We start from the raw sequence: 20,636 nt of genomic DNA, 5'->3' as shown, positions 1-20,636 counted from the left end.
ATCAAAACAAATTGGTTGGAAAATTTTGGTTAGATTGTCCTTTCACTTTTTTCCTGTATTTGTTTTTTGGTTTTTTTAAACTAGAGACTTTCTGCAAATAGTTTATGATGCTGAGTTTCACAGACAATTCCTCTTCATGCAGAAGTTCAACTTTTTTGAGAATTTTGGCTTACCCAAACTCTAATCATCACTACTAAAACCGGGAGGGAGGGCGGGAAGGTTTCTTTTCAAGCTAGCCAGACTTCCTCTTGAGGCAAATTTTGGAAAACAGTTGCTAAATTCAAGATTTGCAGTACTTTATAGGCAAACTGGAAAGAACCAGGAGCCCAGTTAAAAAAGAAGCTTGCTTTCTGCCAAATTTGCGTCAGCAGGAGGCAAAAGCCCAGACAGGAGTAAGGGATATCTTGGACCACGAAATTCTGTGCGACTAATGAACGTGTGTTTTGCATGCCAATCCAGCTGTCACGCAGGATAACGACTTGAGGCATCTCATACACGTGTAAAGGCACTTTATATGGGTCTGCTCGATTTTGCAAGGAAAAGGAGGACAAGTTTTAATTGACGATAATAGCAAGGGAAAGGGAATTTTAAAAAGGTGGGTTCTGCTGAAGGTTTTGTACCTTCGTGTGCTTTGTACATCAAATGTATTTAAGAGAGCTGCTTCTTGTACAGGTTATTAACTGAGAACACACACCAAGAAGGTGACCTATTATTTTTTTTTAAATGATCAAAACACAACTCCAGAACTTCCAGCTGAAGGAAAAGACTGAGAAACTCAGCAGTAACAGCCTGTTACAATATCTGCATATAATAAAGTGGTGGACTACAAAGCCAAAGCTGTCTTTTTAGACCACCTCTTTCCCCATAATGAGCAGACTCTACACACTCATTACAGGCCCCAAACGTCTGGCATAGAGCTCTCTTACCTTTTGCTAATTCTGTAATGTGCCGTCTCCAAGGCTCCTGTTATGGGGTTTGAAATGGTGGCTCGCCTCAGCTGTGAAGCGAACCATCAGAATAGTTGCATTACAAAGCACATACTGCATCACAGCAATCCGACCATTCAGAAGCCTACGGAAACGCCACACAAGCTGCCACGCAAGCCACCCAGTCACCTGCCGTGGTGGTGTCTCTTTTAAGGAGGGGAAAAAAAAAATCAGAAGCAGTGATGGGTAGGAAGGGGAAGTCTCCAATTTCACTAAAAGAGAAGTTTTAACCGCATCTTAGAGAAAAAGCGAGTTTTCCAGGAAATGATGTTTCCATTTCTGGAGCAAGAGGAACAGCTGTCTGAATAAAATAAACTAGAAATTTTCGTTTCCTTCATATCTGAACAGCAGCTGGCAGCTGTGCAGTACGACACGTGTACAATTGGTCCTTTGTTAACACTGTCCTGCACAAGTAAGATAAGCTTTACGGTTAAACCAAATCACTGATCTTGTGTAAAGGGAATATGATTAAATCCCTACCTGAGCGACTGTTTCCTTATCCAGAGCAGCACTGAAGTGAACTCCTCTACGACTGACTGCTAACAAAGACTAATGACTGTTTAGGCTACGGACACATTTACCTTGCAGTCCTTACTCGCACAGAGTGAGGACTCTTGCCTCAAGGCCTTGCCTTTCCCTCTATCATTCTACAGTTAGGTGGCACCACCCCATTTAAGTTAATATTCTGATTCAGTACCTTACATGTGCTACAGAACTTTGTTCGTGTGCTATCAGACACTCTCCATCAATCATGACTGGAAAGCTTCAGCTTCAGAGCCCAGTTTTTAGAAAAAAGTTCCACATTTTGGTTGGTTCTAGGTACAAAAAGGCATACCAAGTCCCATAATAATTAAAAGAAATATTTTTCTATTGTTAATAAATAAATAAATCAAAGCTTCTCCATCCCTGCTAACAAAACCAGGTGTGAGGGACTCTTAATATGCAGCCTCTCCTCTCATCCCGAGCAGAAGCACAAATTGTTACTCCAGAGAGACTCCCAAAGCTGAGTAATACACTCTCATCCTGACAGCTTATGCCTGTGCCTTCCAAGAGGCAGGGACAGTAATATCCCTGGCATCCAGAAGGAGGGAGACAACCTTTCTGTCTCAAAAATCCACAATCTTCCTGCTACATCGGTTACCAAGCCGTGCAAGACCTCGGCCGTAGGAAACATGTGGAACGCTAACACTGTAAGGATGCTTCTACATTAACAAACTGTCTATCTGCAAGGCTTTACCACAAGTCAAACATTTTGTAGGAAAACAATTATCTCAGCAAGGTTAGAAGTTTCAATCTGCCACATGTTCAGAGATCCACGCGGTTTTTCTATTTTCAGTGATGAGGTTTATTTCTATTCCATAAGGAAATTATTTAGTCATATTCCAGAGACATAATGCCAGGGCTTTTCTGCAGCAGCAAAGAGGTTTAATCACCAAACAACCGGGGCTCTGCCTCGCAGCTCTGCAGCAAGGCTGCCTGACAGGAGAGCAGGAAGAGATGTTTTGGGGGTAGACAAAAAGAATTGTTTGTACTTTCTTGTTTACAGTTCAAAATGTTACTTCACAAATACAATGCATCAGCCTTTACCGAGCTTTACAACTCACTTCTGTCTACCCAGTATCGGGGCTGTGACCAAGGATAGCCTCATGACTGATGTGCCCACGTATAACCCACATCTGCTTTAATTCATAACAGACCTAGCTAACAGTTTGTCCTATATTTAATGTGCTTATTCATCTAACCTACATCTGCTCAGCTTTCTCTGGACCAAGCACCATTTAGGCTAAAAAACAAAGGAAAAGGCAGGAAAATGATTTAGACAAGTTTAAATCTTATTTTAAAAGCAACTGGCAACTGATACAAAAATAAATCAACTTGACTGTATCTTAAATGCACATTTGGAGCTGCACAGTCAAACCATATGGATACAGAAGGCAAGCCAGTCAGGGTTGGTTGTTTTTTTTCTTCTTCTTGGACCTTCTTCTTCCTCCTGTTACATTCTGACAGTTGAGCTGTATTATTTTTAATTTAGAAACAAGAACCTTGGGATCTGGTTTCTCAAACAGGATTTGATAAACTGAAATTGTGAATAAGCAGCTGAGTGCCTCCAATTAAGTACTGCCTTGTTAAAGCTCTTTCACCCCCAGGTAACTTCAAACCAAAAGACATATGCAAAACCTGGGAGACAAAGTCAATTTTATACAGAAGGGAGAATACTACTATTTGTTATTGTTTATTCAGTACATTAGAATAAGGTGACATCCAAGACCAGAGGAACGGCTGCCTTTCCCTAAAAGGCACTCTTTTCCATGTCACAACTTTGGCAAATATAGAATTAAGAAAACAAAAACATCCACGATACCCAGGTGACAGGTGTATTTTGAGGCAACCTAGCTGCAGCACATTTTCTGTCGTGGAGCGTTCTCCTCCTTATCTGAAACAGGGCACGCTGAAATCGTGTCTTCTAGAAAAGTCTGACAGTCCTGGACTGCTGTTACCTGGCTCTCTTAATTACACAGAATTTCCAGCCTCCCCCCTGTCCCCTTTAAACAGTGTGTCACCAAGAGTTATGAGGCAAGAAAGCACACCGCACGCACCCAACTGCACGCACCTCTGCGTTCAAGAGGACACAGAATCACACACACACACACCCCACTACGAACAGAATTTAGGATTCCAAAAGGCAAAGAAGTGTAAGGCATTTACCCTAGGCTTTGCTAGTTCCTTCACAGTTTCGATCTCTTCATCGGAGATGATATCAAGGAAACGAACGATTCGAGGTTTGTCCCACTCGTCTTCCTGTTTGACAGGACCCAGAATGTACCTGGGATTTCTGTTTCCATCGTAGTAGCGGCAGAAGAGTCTTTTTTGCCTCCGTGGAGTCTGAAAGCACAATACAGCAAGAGAAAATCAGAAGATGTCCATATAACATTAATATCTCTAAGAAATATTAAATGTCTTGAGAACAAGATACAGGAACAATTCACTTTCCCTATCTTACTTTTATGTTACTGGCTAAAGAGGTGCTTTAAGTTTGAGAAATCAGTGCTTTAAGCAAATGAATATTACTCTGTAATGGTGCAACAAGCAGTACTTTACACAGGTAAGTACTTACATAGCTAAGTCCTATCAAAAAATAACTAATTTTGTTGCTGAAGAAAAAAAAACCCTCATTCAATACCATACATAAATCTACACTCAGCATAGTTGTTCAGTTAATTGCAATTACTTAGTGCACTCGCTGGCTTATTAAGTTAGTCAGCAGTGTCCGTGGAAGTATTATTTTTTCTTTACTGGACAGAACGAAACAGGGAAGAAATCCAGCACACACTAATCCTCAGCTCTATATACTCAGCCAAGTGCTACAACAACTTCCTTGCATTCAGGCCACACACAAACTCCTGACAATGTTGTTATGGTTGGGTTTGTACATTTGTACATTTTAAAAGAGTCTACTGTTTTAGTCCACTTTACCATTTTGAGACCCTCCCCACGGCACAGCATTTCGTACTTCCTTCTCTCAGGCAGGTAATCCTTTTTCTTAACCTCAGTTTCTTTATCCGCCTGGTCTTCTGACTCTGTGCTAGATTTATTTGCTTCTTTTTCTTTAGCCATGATATATTCAAAATATTTCATGTTCCCATTTGCTCTTTGATGTTCAGGATCTATTGACAAAGAAACGGACAAGAAACGCTGGCAAGTTAACAGCTTGCAAAGAAGTACACAGGAGAGGCTATTTACAAACAGAAAAAAACCAGACACACACTACTGCTTCTCAAACAGAAATTAGCAAACTTCTGTTACTCTGGCTGGAGAACATTCACAGTGTAATTGAAACTCCGAGCTAGTCCGTAAGTGCTGCTGGCCTGTAGCATGCACCTAGCCTTATCCATCTGCAGGAAGATCCATGAGGAGCTTTGGAGTTAAGCGTAACTCATTCATATTTAAGAAACTGCTTATGGCGAGGCCAGCATCCTCAGTACTCACAGTGGTCCGAGCACTAAGAATAAATAGGCTTTGGTCATTCCATGCAATACAAGCAGAGAGGGAGGGACAGGGAAATGGGAATGGACAGGGAGAGAGCTGGGACACCACGACTGGCTTTACACCAAACCACCTCGCCGAGGGGAACCAAAATTGCTGGTGACAAAACTTCTAACAGTCACTGCACTTACACAATTTGCTTCGCGTCATTGATAAAGGATTCTCACTGGCCACTGCTATAAAACAATTAGATTTGGTTCTAAGCTTCCCAAGCCATCTTCTACACAGTGGAGTATTTACAGAAAGACAAATGCATTTAATATTTCATAAGATGGACAGAATTTTAGCTCATTGTATTGCATTCTGTATTTCTTATTTTTCCAATTTTTTCACCTCAAGTGTGATCACTTTGCATCTAAATAAAAATTTGGAGAGAATCAGGTATTATCAACTTAGTCTCAATTTCATTATTTTTTTCCTTGCCTGTACTTAAGGGAAAGTAATCTAAACTTATTCTAGAGCACAGGAAAGGAAGATATAGTAAGAAAACCAATTTCAGACAGTAATGACTAAAATTGGTCGTTAGAAGCTAGTAGCGACAGGAGGCAAAAAAAACATGAACAGAAAGGAGCAATCGTTAACCACGACACTTTCTGTCACTGTAGTTTAGAATATAATTGCCCATTTAAAATGGCAGCAAAACATGATTTATGGTAGTATAAGCCTTATTGCACTGAAAACTACACCAAGATGTTAACTGTAATATCAGTAATAACCAATTTTAAAAGCCTATATACAAGTCAGAAAGCAAGACCGACGTTCCTCCGTATGACTCAGAAGCTAACACCTGCTAGGTCACAGAGCTAGATCTTGCTGAGCTATGGATCTCTCCCTCTTCACACACCCAGTTCAAGAAGGCGTTTGGTGAGCATCACTGCTTTGCTCAGATCCCCTTGCTGATACACGGCATAACTCAGATAGTCCAGAATGTAGACTTTATCCGCAGAGGAAACTTCTCCCTCATCCAGCTGTTTCAGAGCTTGTTCCATCCAGAGCTCGGTATGGTAGTAGTCGGCCTCAGTATAGGCAATCTTTCCCAGCTCAAAGCAATCTTCAGCTGTTAAAAAGGATTTGTGCTTTACACCTATATTAAAAAAAAATAGAGAGAGATTTGACACAGAATTCTGAACAGATCTTCAGAGTGACATTCAGTTATTCCTTATGCATCACAGCACAGTTTATTTCTGTTCAGGTTCTAGTCTTAAACATCTGCCTTCTGGGGTGGCGATTTGTTGCAGACTCTGCTCAAATATTTAAAGCCTGTAAATCCTATGGCAGAACAAAGAAGTGGTTAGACATAGTTTTCCATTGCCAAAATGCCAGCAACTAGCTTCAAGGACTTCACGATTAAGGGAATAAAATACAAAAATAAATAAACCCTCCTTCCCCCAAATCCCAAACACTTTGAGCAGGAGCAACAGTGACCCCAATATGAAGTTGCAGAAATCAGTTTCCAAAGATTTTGTATTATTGCTTTCAAAATGTTACTGAAGAACATCTTGCTAGGAACTACTTAGTGGGGGAAGAAAAAGAAAACAGTAGTCAGTAAAAGACCAGCTGCTGAAGATTTTGAAGTAAATCATTTTTAGAAACATTTTAAAGGACCTCCGAGAGATTAAAGCTCTAGTGAGCAAATTACAGATTCCTCTTTTTGCCACTGTAAATTAAGGCCCACTGAAAAACCAAATTTAATCTTGTAAAAATGAGCCAAAACATCTATGAGATAATGAAAAAAGGAAACTCAGACACAGAGGCAATTTTTCTTCTTGTCCAAGATTCTACCAGTTTTACAGCTGAAGTTATATTCCTAGCTACTTAATAAATCCTGAATTTCTAACACCAGCTCCCACAGCTGTGTTTTAGCAGGTGTAATTTTCTATTGAAGACAAGCCTTGAGAGATTAAATAGCTGAAGAGAAAGTCCACAAAAAGAGTAATCCCACAGAACAACTGTTTCTGCTCCCTAATTAAACACCTGGTGATCTACCCTGTATCCTGTTTCAGGTTTTGAACCTGAAGATACCTGCAAACTCTAGGATAACGCAAAGATTAGATAATCTGGTAAAGTGATGGTGGAGGGGCACAGACAAAGAGATCCTCTGGAATGAGTAATGGCTGCAGAAGCAGCTTAACATCTATAGGTGAAAAGAAGACTTAAAAGGGTGCTTAAAACTGCAATAATCAAATAGCACTGACAATTAATATAAAGGAACAACATAACTTGTAATGCAGGAAGTCAAAAAGAGAGTTAAGCAATAGTAATAAGCAGTGTGACAGTAATAGATGTATAATAAGCAAATGACAGTAGTTAAGATTCTGATCAAAACTTGGCCGCCTAGCAATAGAAACTCCCTGGGAAAAAGAGACAACACAAACAAGTGACCACGTGGGATGTTCCGCTCCGTAGCCCTGAAAGCCAAAATACCAACCTGTTTTCTTTTACACTCTAGAACTTTTGATTCTGCAATTAGACTTTTTTTATACACAGTTTGGACTGTGCAGTGATTCAAAAGAAGCAATAAACTACAGTCCACCCAAACCACTTCATTTTGTATTTTTGTGCTGTTATCTGAAAAAATAATGAACTTCTTTCTGTAGTAGAATGAAACTGCAGGTCTTTGAGACAAAGTCTTGAACCAAACTCAGAAGCAAGGTTATACATCATAACATATAAAGCCAATTTTTTTTTTAATTTTATTAGACATCTGACCACAATGGGCGTTTGCAAAAAAACATAGATTGTACAGCGCAGATTTTTGGCCAGTTGGCACAATAGTATTTTTGAACAGAGGAAATTAGAGAAAAACTGGCAGAGAAAGAGTCTTCTAACAAGAAAGAAGTGTGTCTTCTCCTGCCTATAATCTGTTAAAGATTATCTCAGGTAAAGCCACATAAGCGCAAGTGTTTTGTATGTGCACCATATGCTCCCGTTTTTTTTTTCCTTGCCGTTTACACACACTGTGAAACTTAAGCTCAAAGAAACTTAAGTCACTTAACATTTTACAATTCCCAACCCAAAAGGTCCATCTTATCAACTGAGAGGGAAAGGGGAAATGAATGGCAAAACCGATTTTGTTAAAATGCATTACAACGTGCTATAAAACTAAGTACCAGTCAGTATACAGCTGGTTTCACACAAGGAAAATACTCACCCAAGCAAGATTTTAATCCTGATTTTTTTATTAAGACCTATTAGCACTAAATTTTCTTACCATAAAAAAAAGATGTAGACTTCAACTAAACTTGGCTTTTTTTCCCCTTTTTTAAAAATTTATTTATTTATTTTTATTTAACCACTTTTTAGGCAGTCAACTCGTTTGCCCATTGAATTATATTTAAGCCATACATACACACATACATTCAGGTAAGAATGCATATCCAGTCCAGGCTAATCATGATATTTCAAGCAAGACAAGAAGCAGGCATATAAATGGAAAGAAAAAATTCACTTGCAAGTCTAAATAGAAACTTTCAAGTTCTAGCACAAGCAGGAAACGAGTATGTGAGGAGAGTAGGAGAATGACTGAACAAAGTGAAGTCTAAATTCTGAATGAACCTTGTATTCCGTGCAATACTTTCACCACCGTAACTTGAAAGACAGTATGCTAGCAGCAGAGAGCCCATCAGGCAGCAAAGCCAAGTGAATATACTTTCCAACAGAGCAACCGTGAGGATAGACCTGACGGTACGCCCAGAGCGGTCAGGTCTTCCTGCATTCCTCTCCACCAGTTCAGTCTGAAGCAACAGGCTCTCTCCTGAACCGTGGCAGAGTTAAAAACTACACCTACGTCAGCCTGTATTCAATTGCCCACATCACACTATTTTTCATAAATTATTAGCCAGCTCAAATGTTTTCATACTGTTACCTTCACACTACACAATTAAACAAGAGGAAAAGTAGTCAAAGGATTTATAATCAGGATCTTAAGTAAGTTCACAAGTGTCTTCAGAAAATAATGTAGATGAATCTTACCTGGAAGATTGCCTCTTGAGAGGGTGTCTGTATCCAAGTTATACGTGTCTTGAAGCCGCAAGAGAGCTTTTGCGGCACCAGTCTGATCTTCATCATTTGGGAAAAACTGGCGCTGGATAGTCATGTTGGAGATAAAGCCTGGGAAGACAGGGAAACATTTGGCCTTTTTTGTCCTAAGAATTCTATTAAGAACATTATGTAAGAAATGACTCCTTACTCTAAAAATAAATAATAAAATAAATAATAATAAATTTACATACAACAAAAAGACCACCACTACATGGAGAATATTACAGATACTGTGCTGATGGCTTCTGTAACCATCCCACACAAACCTTCTTCCAAAAGGTTTTCTATTCAGTAACATGGAACTTGCAAATAATTTAGGATGGAAAAAACAATCACTAAGGAAAAATAGTGCAAAGATTAAGGCTGGTCAGTATGAAGATGAAAACAAAATGCCGCCATCTACCCTCAAACAGCTTTTGACAGGACCTTAGGCAACTAAACAGGTGCTAGGAACCTAACTGCTTTTTTGTAGACTTGGACGTTTACATACAAACTTGAGAAACATCCAAAGTTAAAGAGGTTTCTCAAGAAAGTTTCTCATTTTCACGAAACTCAAAATCCAACTAGAAACACATTTTGAAACGTTAGCACTTCAATTGTTTTTGGAAAAGACAGCAAAGGGACAACAAAAAGAAGACCTAGTGATTTGTTTGCTTATATTTGCTTTTGACAGGAGCACTAGGGTGAAGTTTTTGGAACAAAAAGACAAGCAGGTTCCATAAATTAAAACGATATTCTCTCCAGGAACCACTCCCCAGTCATTAGAGTCGCATGTAAACATCTACTGTGAAATCCCAACATCATTTAAGTTGATTGCAGATCCCATAAGCATCTAAAGGTCCAGGATTCCCCCACGACAACTGAAATATATTCTCTCCAACTGTAAGAATCTTCCTTTTAGCATTTCAAAAATATTCAGTATTGATATTCGGCCTTTCTTTGCCAGACTGATGAGAAGAGAGAGACACGAGGGGAAAGATGGTGTATCTGCTATATTTCCAACCAAAAGATTCCTCACACTGCTGCGTAATAGCACTGCAGAGCGCTTCTGTATTCTTTCTACATTAGAGAAAAGCTGTTCACAATTTTATTTCAACATGGACATTCTCCCTCTTTGTAGGGAGACTGAATTTGTAAGGAAGGGGAAAAGAGATGTCTCCAAACATAGAATTTGTTCTGTTACCCCACATTGTTTCATTGGGACAAAATATTAAACCAAGATCAACTTCAGGCTCATACTCCTCAAATTTATAATAGTGTTTGCCAGCCACACTGCAGACAATCTGGTCTCATAACGGGAGTTTCAGGAGATATGCTGTCATGAAAGCATTCCTACTGCTCTTTGGTGAACACACACACACTCTTATTTCTTTTACGTGAAGGGCCCCTCCTGTAGCGTTAATGCATTATCCCCTCTTCAGTGGGAGAATAGCCTCTATTTTTCCCCTTCTGCTTCTCCACAATTTAGAAGTTTATAAGCTATTTGCACTGATGAGGTAAAGAGAGCTCTGCAAAACCAGGAGGTCATTAGGACGAAGGCAGAACAAGCATCCTAACGTGAGGAGCCAGCAAAAGAGTTTGTCAAGGAGAAAAATTACTTCGGTGAAAGCGTCCGAGCGTCTGTCAGACATTTTCATAGAAGCAACTTTTCTCCTTGACAAACTCTTTTGTCCTAAGATCCAGAAGCACAACAGGCTTTATAACTTTACCATTCTAAGGATGGTACCACTAAGATGCCTATCAAGTGCATTTAATATCCGCCAGTTTGAAAACTAAGCAGCATAATCAAAACCAAACAAATGTAGTTCCAAGCAACAAAAGGGTAATACACAGAACTTAGCTGCAAAGCCATTAATAAAAAAAAAAAAGGCTGAATTTGTCATTTCTGCCACATTTAGTAGATCTTTTTAGCCATTCTGACCTCATAACACTATCTGTTTTCTTTTTAAGCAGGAAACCTTGTCATAAACAATCTCCTTCCACTCCTTTGCACCCTTTCTTTTACAGCACTATGCTTCCCCCAATATTTTCCCTTTTCCTGACAATTTTCATAAAACAAAATGGTCTACTTCCCCCCCCCCCCCCCCCATTCAGAAGAGGGGCTTAAGATGCATTGGTCCAGATTTCCGGCAAGTAGGTGAAGAGCCTTTTCAATTAGAACATTTGGTCTCCTACAGCAACAACTGTGAAGCTGAATGTGCTGAATTTTTATTAGAGACTATCCATCCCTGTTGTTTTTTTTCTTTTCCCCTGAAAGCTCTGCTTTTTGTCATTTCTTACTACAAACCTACACCTGCTATCAGTTAGTTGTTGACATGGATTCTTATAGATCAATTATCCCAAATTCCTGGCTGCTAAAAATCTCTTCCACAGTCAGCTGCTATTTTATGTCCTCTTTCCTTGCAGAGTTTCCACTCTTGCTGAGGAACAAAGGCACCAAAGTACAATTAACACTAATTCGTATCAGTTCCCAAACACTCAGTCTCTGCCAATATTCAGGTTTCACACTATCGCACCTTAACAAGACCAGGCATATCAGCAGCCACAGCACTTGACTACTCAAAGACAGCCCCACACGCCTTGCACTTGGAAGGCATCTTTTTTTCCACCCTTTTTCTGTTTTTAATTTAAGTCAGGGGTTCCACAGAAGTTTGACAGCATGCTTCCACAGAAAAATCTCCTGAAAAATGAAGCAATCAAATTTAGAGGTAAAACTCTCTAACAGACTAGATTATATGAAGTGGGAGAGCAGATGAAACAACCCTGATCTCTTGCAACCCCTGATCTCTTGCAAAATTTAAAGCTTCCATGGAGATGACTCACTCTAAACATGACAGTTCTGCGGAATTTTTTTAGTGCTCAAATTATAGTATTTTGACAGCAAAGTAGCAGATCTTCTGGAGTGCTTGTTTGTGTGCTTTAATGAAGGCATCTTAAAAATAGAGCTAAAAATCTAGTTCAGCCTGTGACACATGAAAGACATAAGTCAAAATAACTGCACTTACAATATGATCACTGTTTTTACTGCAGGCATACTTACCATCTGACATGTCCTTCAGAACCAGGTTCTCCAGCTCACCCCACTCCGTGTTAAGCCGTTTCATCAACTTGAATGCATTTACAGGATGTCCCAAAAATCCCTCTGGGTCTTTTGTAGCAGTATCTGTCAGCTGATCTAATTTCTCTGCCCATCTATAGTGAAAAGATGTACTAATTATAGTTTCATTTAAAATTCTTCCACTGCACTACAGAACTACTCAACACTTGGCTAGTAAAAATCCCAATACAAAAGTGCAGGCTTTTATAGTATCTTATGTGTAAAGCTCTTCTGGAAGAAACAAAAAGGCCTTTTTTTGTTTTGGAAAAAATCCTCTTCCTCAGCTGCAGCTTATGTTTTAAACTTGTGCTGCTCTTGTGATCTTTGCTGGAACACTGCAGAAAGAACTCCTTCCTACAAATATCAAGTGAAGCACGCCAGCAGATCCATTACGAGTTTTCACACAGGACAAATACAAAAGCTTTATCCACATTTTTGGTCATGTGTTTTTAAGTGCGCTTTTTCTAAAGTTTACAAAAAGGCAGTTCAAAACACATGTCCCAAATGATTTTACTTTGAGACACTCTCAAATCTGTTCTAAGTCCTTTGCCTCCCACCACAAAACTGCTTTCCATATTATAAACTTACACAAAAAAACCCCATAGCTCTTGTGCTCCCAAATAAGAAGCCTCAATCAATTCTGCGATGCCGTAGTTCTGATTCGGCAAACTTCCCCAGCTCTTTCAGCGACATAAGCCATTCACAACTCCAGTTCATTCCGAAATGAGCAAACCTCTCCACAGCTACTGCTGTTCATCTGCCTATCGCTCTAATGGAAGCATCCAGTGTAGCTGAGCCTCAAGTCAGCAGGCACATCAGCCATGCCAAGAGCAACAGCACTATGCTACGGCTGCAGAACAGCCAAGCTTCCCCTCCCTGTCCAAGGGGATGCAGATCTAGAACACAGAGACGTATAGCAACACTCTGAACATAGCACAAAATACTGTTAAAAAAGCCACACTCCATAGAGAACACCAGGCAGCAACATCAATATAAAGCAAATACAGAATCTGTAGCCTGCAGGGGACTCTGTACGTGGGCTGGCAATCAGCTTGCTCCAAAACTTGGTATGTCCAAATTAAGTCTGTATACTTTACCCAAAGCAGGTAAATGTTTAATTTTCCAACTGCTAAATGCACCACTGTTTGTATTCAATCTTCCTATATAATTTTTAACTGTTTCCCTACCCTCTGACAGCCCCAGCATGTGGTTCTTGTCAGCAACAAAGCGACGGATAGTGTTACCTCCAGGAATCAACATATTCTGAAGCAGGGGGCTCACAGTGCTCCTGTGGAACAATTCCAGCTTCTAAAAAGCTGAATACTGAAGAGACTAATTTCAAGAAATCCACTGCACATTTCCCAATGCATGACTATCAAACCTAATGAGTAGCTAAAAGTCACTGCTGCTGTAACCCACAACCACAAGACCAAGATTTCTTTCGAGTTGATTCTGTTTCATAAAAATCCACCACAAGCCACCCACAAAGGTATAAGCCATCTTCCTCACTTCAGTACATTTTTGACTTTCACTGAGTTTATTTACGTCAACAGAAACAACCAATATCTGTTAGCTAAAGAACAGAGCTTCAGAAGATGCTGGGATTTTTTTTTCCAGTTTCTTCCATCTCTCTGACAGTTATTTTAACTTTTTTGTCCTGACAGTGGACACCTCTAATATAATAATTACACACGTGTGATGCTTATATGATAAACTGTATTTATATGTTTTTGGCTGTCCAATCCATACGCTCCCATCTTAATTTGTGGCTATAAAGAAGAGACTCATAACTTTCCAAACCTCTGAGCAATTCCAACTCGTGTATTTCATAAGGTGATAAAAATAAACAGCCTGACAAAAGAATCTTTCTTCTCAGATGGCTTGCAAGTTTAGATGTCAGAATGTAATCCAAGGAAGTTGAAATAAAATTCATACATTTATCAAACTTTGTAGACATCCTTATGACAGATTTATACACGCTTTTGAAAGCCAGGAATGCATCCAGTTCAGTGATACAAAAATCTTATTTCTAGTTCTGATAAAGTCTGAGATATTGGGTTCTGGTCTTCAGACCTACAGAGCTGAGCAACATAGTAACTGCAATGGTCAGGGTTCTCAGTTATTTTTAAAAGCAGTAAAGTAGTTTTATTTTGCTTTATTTTAGTTATAAACCAAAACATAGCATGTAAAAAGAGACTCTGTTCTTGTAATGATTTATTACTATTCACTGGTAAGTCCCCTCGAGTTCTAGCTTAAACTCTCCTGAACAACACAGCCACATCACCAGATTTTAGAGCTTTCACATCTGGTACGTCATTGCAGTCTGTGTAACACACATCTAGAGATTTCTTGGGTTTTAGTTGCCACTAAGCAGAGGTTGTCTTTTGAAGAATTACATGCCAAGAATCCTGCCAGCGAGGATATAATACAGAAAAGCAGGTTGATGAGTTTTCACCATTAGAAAGCTGCACAAAACAAACCACTGGCTTGGAGATAACAATTTAGGACGAAAAACGAGCAAAAACTGCTAGTTAATCTTTGCCCCAGAGGCAAAATTCCTCAAATTTAGTCAGCCTTGTAAGTACTTTTTACATTAAGGGTGGACTCAAATTATTAACTATTAGTATTACAAAACAAACTGCTTACTTTTTGATCTGCTCCAGTTTGCTCTCCTCTGCCTTGATATAATCTTTCAGTGATACCACCAGATCTTTTTCTGTATTAATTAAGTCTGTCATATGACCTAGAAAATAAGTCAACAGTTTGGTTAGACAAGGAGAAACAAAAAAATGAGAACTGAAAATAGAGTTCTTCCTCTCCTTTCTACTCTTTCCTCCCCAAAGTGCTTCTGTATTCTAAGATGACTAAAGGAGCACTCAAATGAGACTTCTTGCTTTTTTTTTTTTTTTTTTTGGAGAAAACCTCATGTTGGACAAAGCTTGTTGCCATGGAAATTAACACAGTATCACAAAATTTATTATTAGAACTAATTTAGGATTCATTTGGAAAAGAAGTAGGTTGCAACTGAGTAATCTTTCATCCAAGCATACATAATGTAGACCAAATAATGGCAAAGCTACAAAAATATACAAAGGCTTCATGTTTGACATACAGCATTAGTCCATTTTTTAATTTTTAAGATTATTTACATGACTTCAATAGGTCCCCTAACAGTCTCTCAGTTCATAATTGCTTCATTCCCTGTAAGCAGGCAGTTGAACTGGTTTATTTTGAAGTGATAAACTTCATGTCTTCAGTTGCATTACATGCCATTAGAACACAGGAGGGGTACACTGCCATACTGGTGGTATTATGCACCCTCGACAGTTGTTTCACTTTCCTCTACCTATGTGTAATAGTTCACACCAAAATTTTGTTTAAAATTCAATTCCTACAAGAACACACAATGCATGCAAACCCTTGCCTTTGTCACTGGACTATCTGGACTGACTTAAGTAAAAGCATATTTCTCCCAAAAGTAAAAAGTCAAACAGGTCATAAGAACTAATAAGTGGATTTAGTTCTGTACTGACTACAGCCCCGTGCTCCATTAGCTTATTGTTGCTGAATGACTTTTGAGAGTTGTAAAAAAATTCTTTCAGCTATGTACTATATACACCAAAGTGTCTCACCAATGGAAGTGAAGAAGTCCGTATGGGCATAAGAAAAAGGCAGTAGAAATCCAAGGGCTACAATATAGCAAATCTTGTTGAATGCCATAGTTTAATAGCTGCCACCTCACCACGTACCTACGAAAGAAACATAAAGTAGGTAAAACTTCCCTACGCAGAGATTTGAATCTACCTTTGAAAGAGACAGCTTATTGTCTCAGGACTGCCACTAGTCCTTGAGGCAGCAGAATTTCAGTACCAGAGGTTCACCAACCAGCAATCCATTCTTCTTTTATAGTCCTGCCCTTGATAAGCTTGAGCACAAAAGCTCTCACAGAGGACTGACTCCATTCTGCAAAAACATCTTAGTAGTACTTTTGCCTTGTGCAATAGGAGAACGAAGAATAGCTTGGAGACAGGGTCATCACAAGCATTCTTCATCTTTTTGACATCTAAGAAACACTGCAGATAGAGCCGTATCACAAAAAGCGTCAACAAGAAAAAACAAGACTCCTAAAACCAAACGCTGAAGAAAACCATAATAACAAGTTACAATACATAACATCACGTTCATCCACCCACTGAAAAAACAGTTGCCTCTGATGAGTCAGAAAGATGCCTTTGGGAACAGGTATAAATACAACCCCTATACAACCAGTCCACATAATAAGTTACTTGCATGCTCCTGCTCTTCAGCCAGCATCCACATCTGAAAGCACACCTTGATACAAAAGGCTACTCCGTTGGCTGATTCAAAGTTAGTCTTAGATGAGTCTGTAACAGATATACAGGCCAGTGCTTTCTCCTGTAACAGCTGCCAAGTTCATGGCCTTTCAAGATCCTGAACCTTCAAAACAGCCTAGGATTTCCTCACTAATGCATACTTTAAATGTTCTCTTGGAATTCACGTTTGTGTTTTCCATACACAAGTCTGTTCAACCTCTCACGTACAGCATCTCCTTTGATAAATCAAAACAACTGTTCTACAACTCTTCCAGAGGCAAGAGCTAATAAAAATCTTCTACTCCCAAAGAAACATCACAAAGCCAGTCCAGAAAGCTACAAAATGGCTCAGTCTGTTTAGGGAAGAAAGCGATATGCTTTGGATTGAATTGACAGTACTTGTAGTGTACAACATAAAAACAGGTGTGCCATTCACAGAAGGTGCAAATAAAATGAGAAAAGTGCAAAAATCATACCTAAAGAAAAATCATTCATCCCACAAGGGTAGGTAATAATGAAAATACTCTCAGGACATCAAATTGCAGTGTCATCTTCTCTTATTGCACATTAAGAGTCACCAAGCAATTCATGCCTTTCCTTTTCACCTCTAGCACTAACGGAAAGAAAAATACACAGATGTGGATTTACTGATTCTGTGGACCACCTCTTGGTCAGGACAAGCACAGTTTCACCAGCGCTACCAGGAAACTCACAAGTGCCCAGTAAAGCAGGGCAGCCACAAACTCTCGTAAACCATCTGAAATCTGTGTGACCAAAACTGAAGGGCTGAAACATTCCGACACATTTACCAGCAGAAGGAAAGCTGTCAAGTAAAAATGTGGAGAGGGAAAGCCTGGAGTCATGTTTTTCTTCCCAGTCGAGGCAGAGACTGCAGTCTCACAAATGCTCTAAACCAGCACTGTTGCTTCTACAGGAAGGAAGTTTTCTCACAGGTAAGTTTACTTTCACTTTCTACTTCAAAGCTGTATCCACAGGGTGCAGGGACACTGACGTGTACCTGAGCCCCTAGTAAAAAACCTGCTCAATTTCCCGTTTTGCTCTCCACAAAGCCCAGGGCCTCCTGCTCATTCAGAAGTCAAGCAAATACATCCGCGAATCAATTACAAAGCACAGTTCTGCTACACAATAAATATTTGCTAACATTATCAGTACTCAGAATTTATTGAGCTGTTCATTGCACTTAATAAAACACAAGGAGACCATCATAAAAGTTACTTTAGCATTAATCAAGATGAAACCTTAAAAAAGGAAAAAAAATATATTATGAGAAAAGATGTCTCCTCTCCACCAAGTGGCTCTTGGTAGCAGTCTTCCACCTAGCAAGACAGAATGATGCCTTAAAGCCTATTTGAGTAACATGCTTTGGAAACAGTTTTTCTTCTTCTTTACCTGCCTTTACAGCCTGCTCCAATATTGCTCAGACTCTGAACACAACTGCAACCCTATTTCCCCTAAGATCTCCCTCCTCACACCTTCAGAGAAGCACAGCAAAGGACAAGTGGCAATGGTCACAAGTTGCAACACGGGAAACTCTGATTAGGTACAAGGAGAAAGCTTCTCATAATGACAGCAGTTAAGCACTGGAAGAGGCTGCCCAGAGAAACCAGGTTTTGCATTATCGGGAGAGTGTCAAAACTCAACGGGTAAGTCCCTCTGCAACCTGACCTAACTTCCAAGCTCACCCAGCTTGAAGCAGGAGGTTAGATGAGATGACCTCCAATTTCACTTTCTCTTTCATTTCAGAGTCTCCAGCTTTTCTGTCCTTTGCAAGGATTCAGAATCCTCCAATAACTTTCAGTCACCCTCCGATTGCTTCCCTCCCAGCTGGAATTCAGATAATTGGAAAGAGAGCCCAAGACAGCGGCCGGCCAAGCTTTCACTGCCCTAACAACAGTTGCTAAGGAGCATGGCTTTTAAACCTGCTGCAAAAGGACCGGCTACAGGTTCCCAAATCAACAAAAACAAAGCTCAGTTAACATAGATGCTGGAAATCTCTTAGACACACAGGCTGCCAAATAAGTAGGCTTAATTTCTTCCTATCAGTGACATGAAGGAAATCAAGATGAAAATCCTCTCTACGTTATTGCTGTCAGTCTGACTCTCCTCCTCAACTGTCCCTCAGGCAAACGCAAAGATGGTAGTTGAGCAGCTTAGAGAGGAGGGAATCTACTGCCCACACACAGAAGAAATGATTTTAGTCCTGATTTCAGTAGGAGTCAGCCTGACAGTTTTAAACCAGGAGTTTCCTGACTTTCTATACAGAATATGTTTGCTAAGCTTTGAAACAGTGAAACATGGCAGAGAAAAAACAAAAACAACAACAAAAACCAAAACCAAAAAAACAAACAGAAAATAGCAAAGAACAAGCAAATATGAAATTATAGACATAGATATAGATATGCAAGTAAGACAAAGCAGCAATTAGAGGAATCATACTGCCAAATGTGGCATAGGATTCACCTAATAGCAGGGATGGACAAAAAAATGCCATTTCATTTGTTGAAATTCAAGACTTTTTCTTATGCTCTTGTAGAGCCTTCAACATTTGCTCTGCAAGGGGAAACAGGATTGCAAGAGATGCATCAGAATGGACGTACATGTAGCATCCATGTAAGCAGAAAGGAAGAGCAAAATTAAGACAAACCACAAAGAGTGATATAACCTCAAAACCACCAAAGTCACACTAATTGGTGACTGAAAACCAAAGTGTTTGTCTGAACATGCTTTTCATACAGCCACCAACACTAACAATTCCAAGCTCCCAGGTGCTTACCAGGACCCAGAAAGTAAGAAGCTACAGATGAAAAATAGAAATAGAAGGCATACTCGCATATGGAATTATTCTGGAATAGCTCTAAGTTAATTCCAAAATAGCATTTTTATTTAAGAAATAAGTGAACCTACTCTAAATTAAGGTTGCTGCAGGGTTGGTAATCAAAACCACATCTCCAGGATGCTTAAACTTTTGATTTAAATACTAGTCAATCCTTACTGCATCGCACTTTATGTTTAAAAAAAAACAGTTAAACAGAGCTAAGCTGGGGCAGGGGAGGGGAAGAGGATAGCACCACAAAGAGTGATAGATGCTCACTGCAGTAAATCTATCTCAGGGAACAGAGTTCAAGTTATTATCGTCTGACACCACACACTTGGAAATATCACTCAAAATTAAATACTTGAGAGATCTGGGAAAGTTCTTCAGCACCAAGAGTAGTTAACTGCCATCATTGTTTAACAGTATCAGTACAGAAACGCCAGAATTCAGTTACCTAAGTTCTCTAGCAGCTTGTATTTAAAGGCTGATTTTAAATTAAGATCTAAGCAGTGAGAGAAGAAAGCAGATTTTCTAGAACTGCTACTAACACAAAAACATGGGATGTTTTAAGGCATCTTTTTAATGTCAAAGTTGCAATGTAAGTACTACTTTGAAGAACTCTGCTGATTACCTTTAGTGATATTTTGGAATTTTTTTTACTGGTTGGTAGTACAAATAAAGGACTTGGTGTTCCTACTTTTATTTGAAAGGGATAAAAACCAGCCAACATACTACATCTCTGAGATCTTAATTATCTCTTCAAATCCTTCTTTCTGCAGGACAGAAACAAGAGATAAGGATCACTTTGACAGTCAAAGTAACTAATAAACGTCTTTTAAGTTTCACTTATTACCACCTTGAATTGAAGGCAGCATTCAAGAGTCTGACTATAAAACTGGGATGTTTGTACACAGATTTGTACCTAAGAAACTAAAGGAAGTTTCTTCTTGCTTCTTCCAGTGTAAGACTGAATGGACACAGTCCTTTCATAGCCCACTTATTTTAACTTTCTAAGCCAAGGCAAAGAACACTGGCACTGCAGCACAGCGCTTATCTTACTAGACACAACAAGCAGAAGGCTATCCTTCTATTTATTCTCTGCTCAAGGATTAGCAGAGTACATACAGAGATATTCAGAATGTTTTCAGATATTAAGAGTGATTATAAAGAAACTAGGAAATTCCAGTGATCAACAGCTGAAGAATAGTAACAAGTAAGAGTTCTTCTGGGCTCAAGTTCTAGCCCAGCAGGTTGTTCTGCAACAGCAGAAAGTCTATTCATCTTTTGAGAGGAACAGC

The 20,636-nt window shown here is 39.3% G+C and overlaps 1 protein-coding gene across 2 annotated transcripts in view; it reads right to left on the bottom strand.

Annotated features, from left to right (window-relative positions):
* Positions 1 to 20,636, bottom strand: part of P4HA1 (prolyl 4-hydroxylase subunit alpha 1) — a 38,556-nt gene that overhangs the window by 15,553 nt on the left and 2,367 nt on the right. The window contains exons 2-9 of one of the 2 annotated variants that reach the window (XM_067299686.1): positions 15,801 to 15,917; positions 14,815 to 14,911; positions 12,112 to 12,263; positions 9,003 to 9,140; positions 5,875 to 6,114; positions 4,461 to 4,651; positions 3,693 to 3,869; positions 927 to 997 (exon numbers count right to left, since the gene is read on the bottom strand). In XM_067299686.1, coding sequence (XP_067155787.1) covers positions 927 to 997; positions 3,693 to 3,869; positions 4,461 to 4,651; positions 5,875 to 6,114; positions 9,003 to 9,140; positions 12,112 to 12,263; positions 14,815 to 14,911; positions 15,801 to 15,888 — 1,154 coding nt within the window. In that variant the 5' untranslated portion in view covers positions 15,889 to 15,917. The remainder of the gene's footprint in view (positions 1 to 926; positions 998 to 3,692; positions 3,870 to 4,460; positions 4,652 to 5,874; positions 6,115 to 9,002; positions 9,141 to 12,111; positions 12,264 to 14,814; positions 14,912 to 15,800; positions 15,918 to 20,636) is intronic. The other variant, XM_067299685.1, reaches the window with a different exon arrangement.

This window comes from Apteryx mantelli, chromosome 7 (genome assembly GCF_036417845.1).
Source record: "Apteryx mantelli isolate bAptMan1 chromosome 7, bAptMan1.hap1, whole genome shotgun sequence".
Taxonomy (NCBI): Eukaryota; Metazoa; Chordata; class Aves; order Apterygiformes; family Apterygidae; genus Apteryx; species Apteryx mantelli.
Note: the sequence above shows the minus strand (reverse complement) of the source record. Positions and strands in the feature narration are given on the sequence as shown.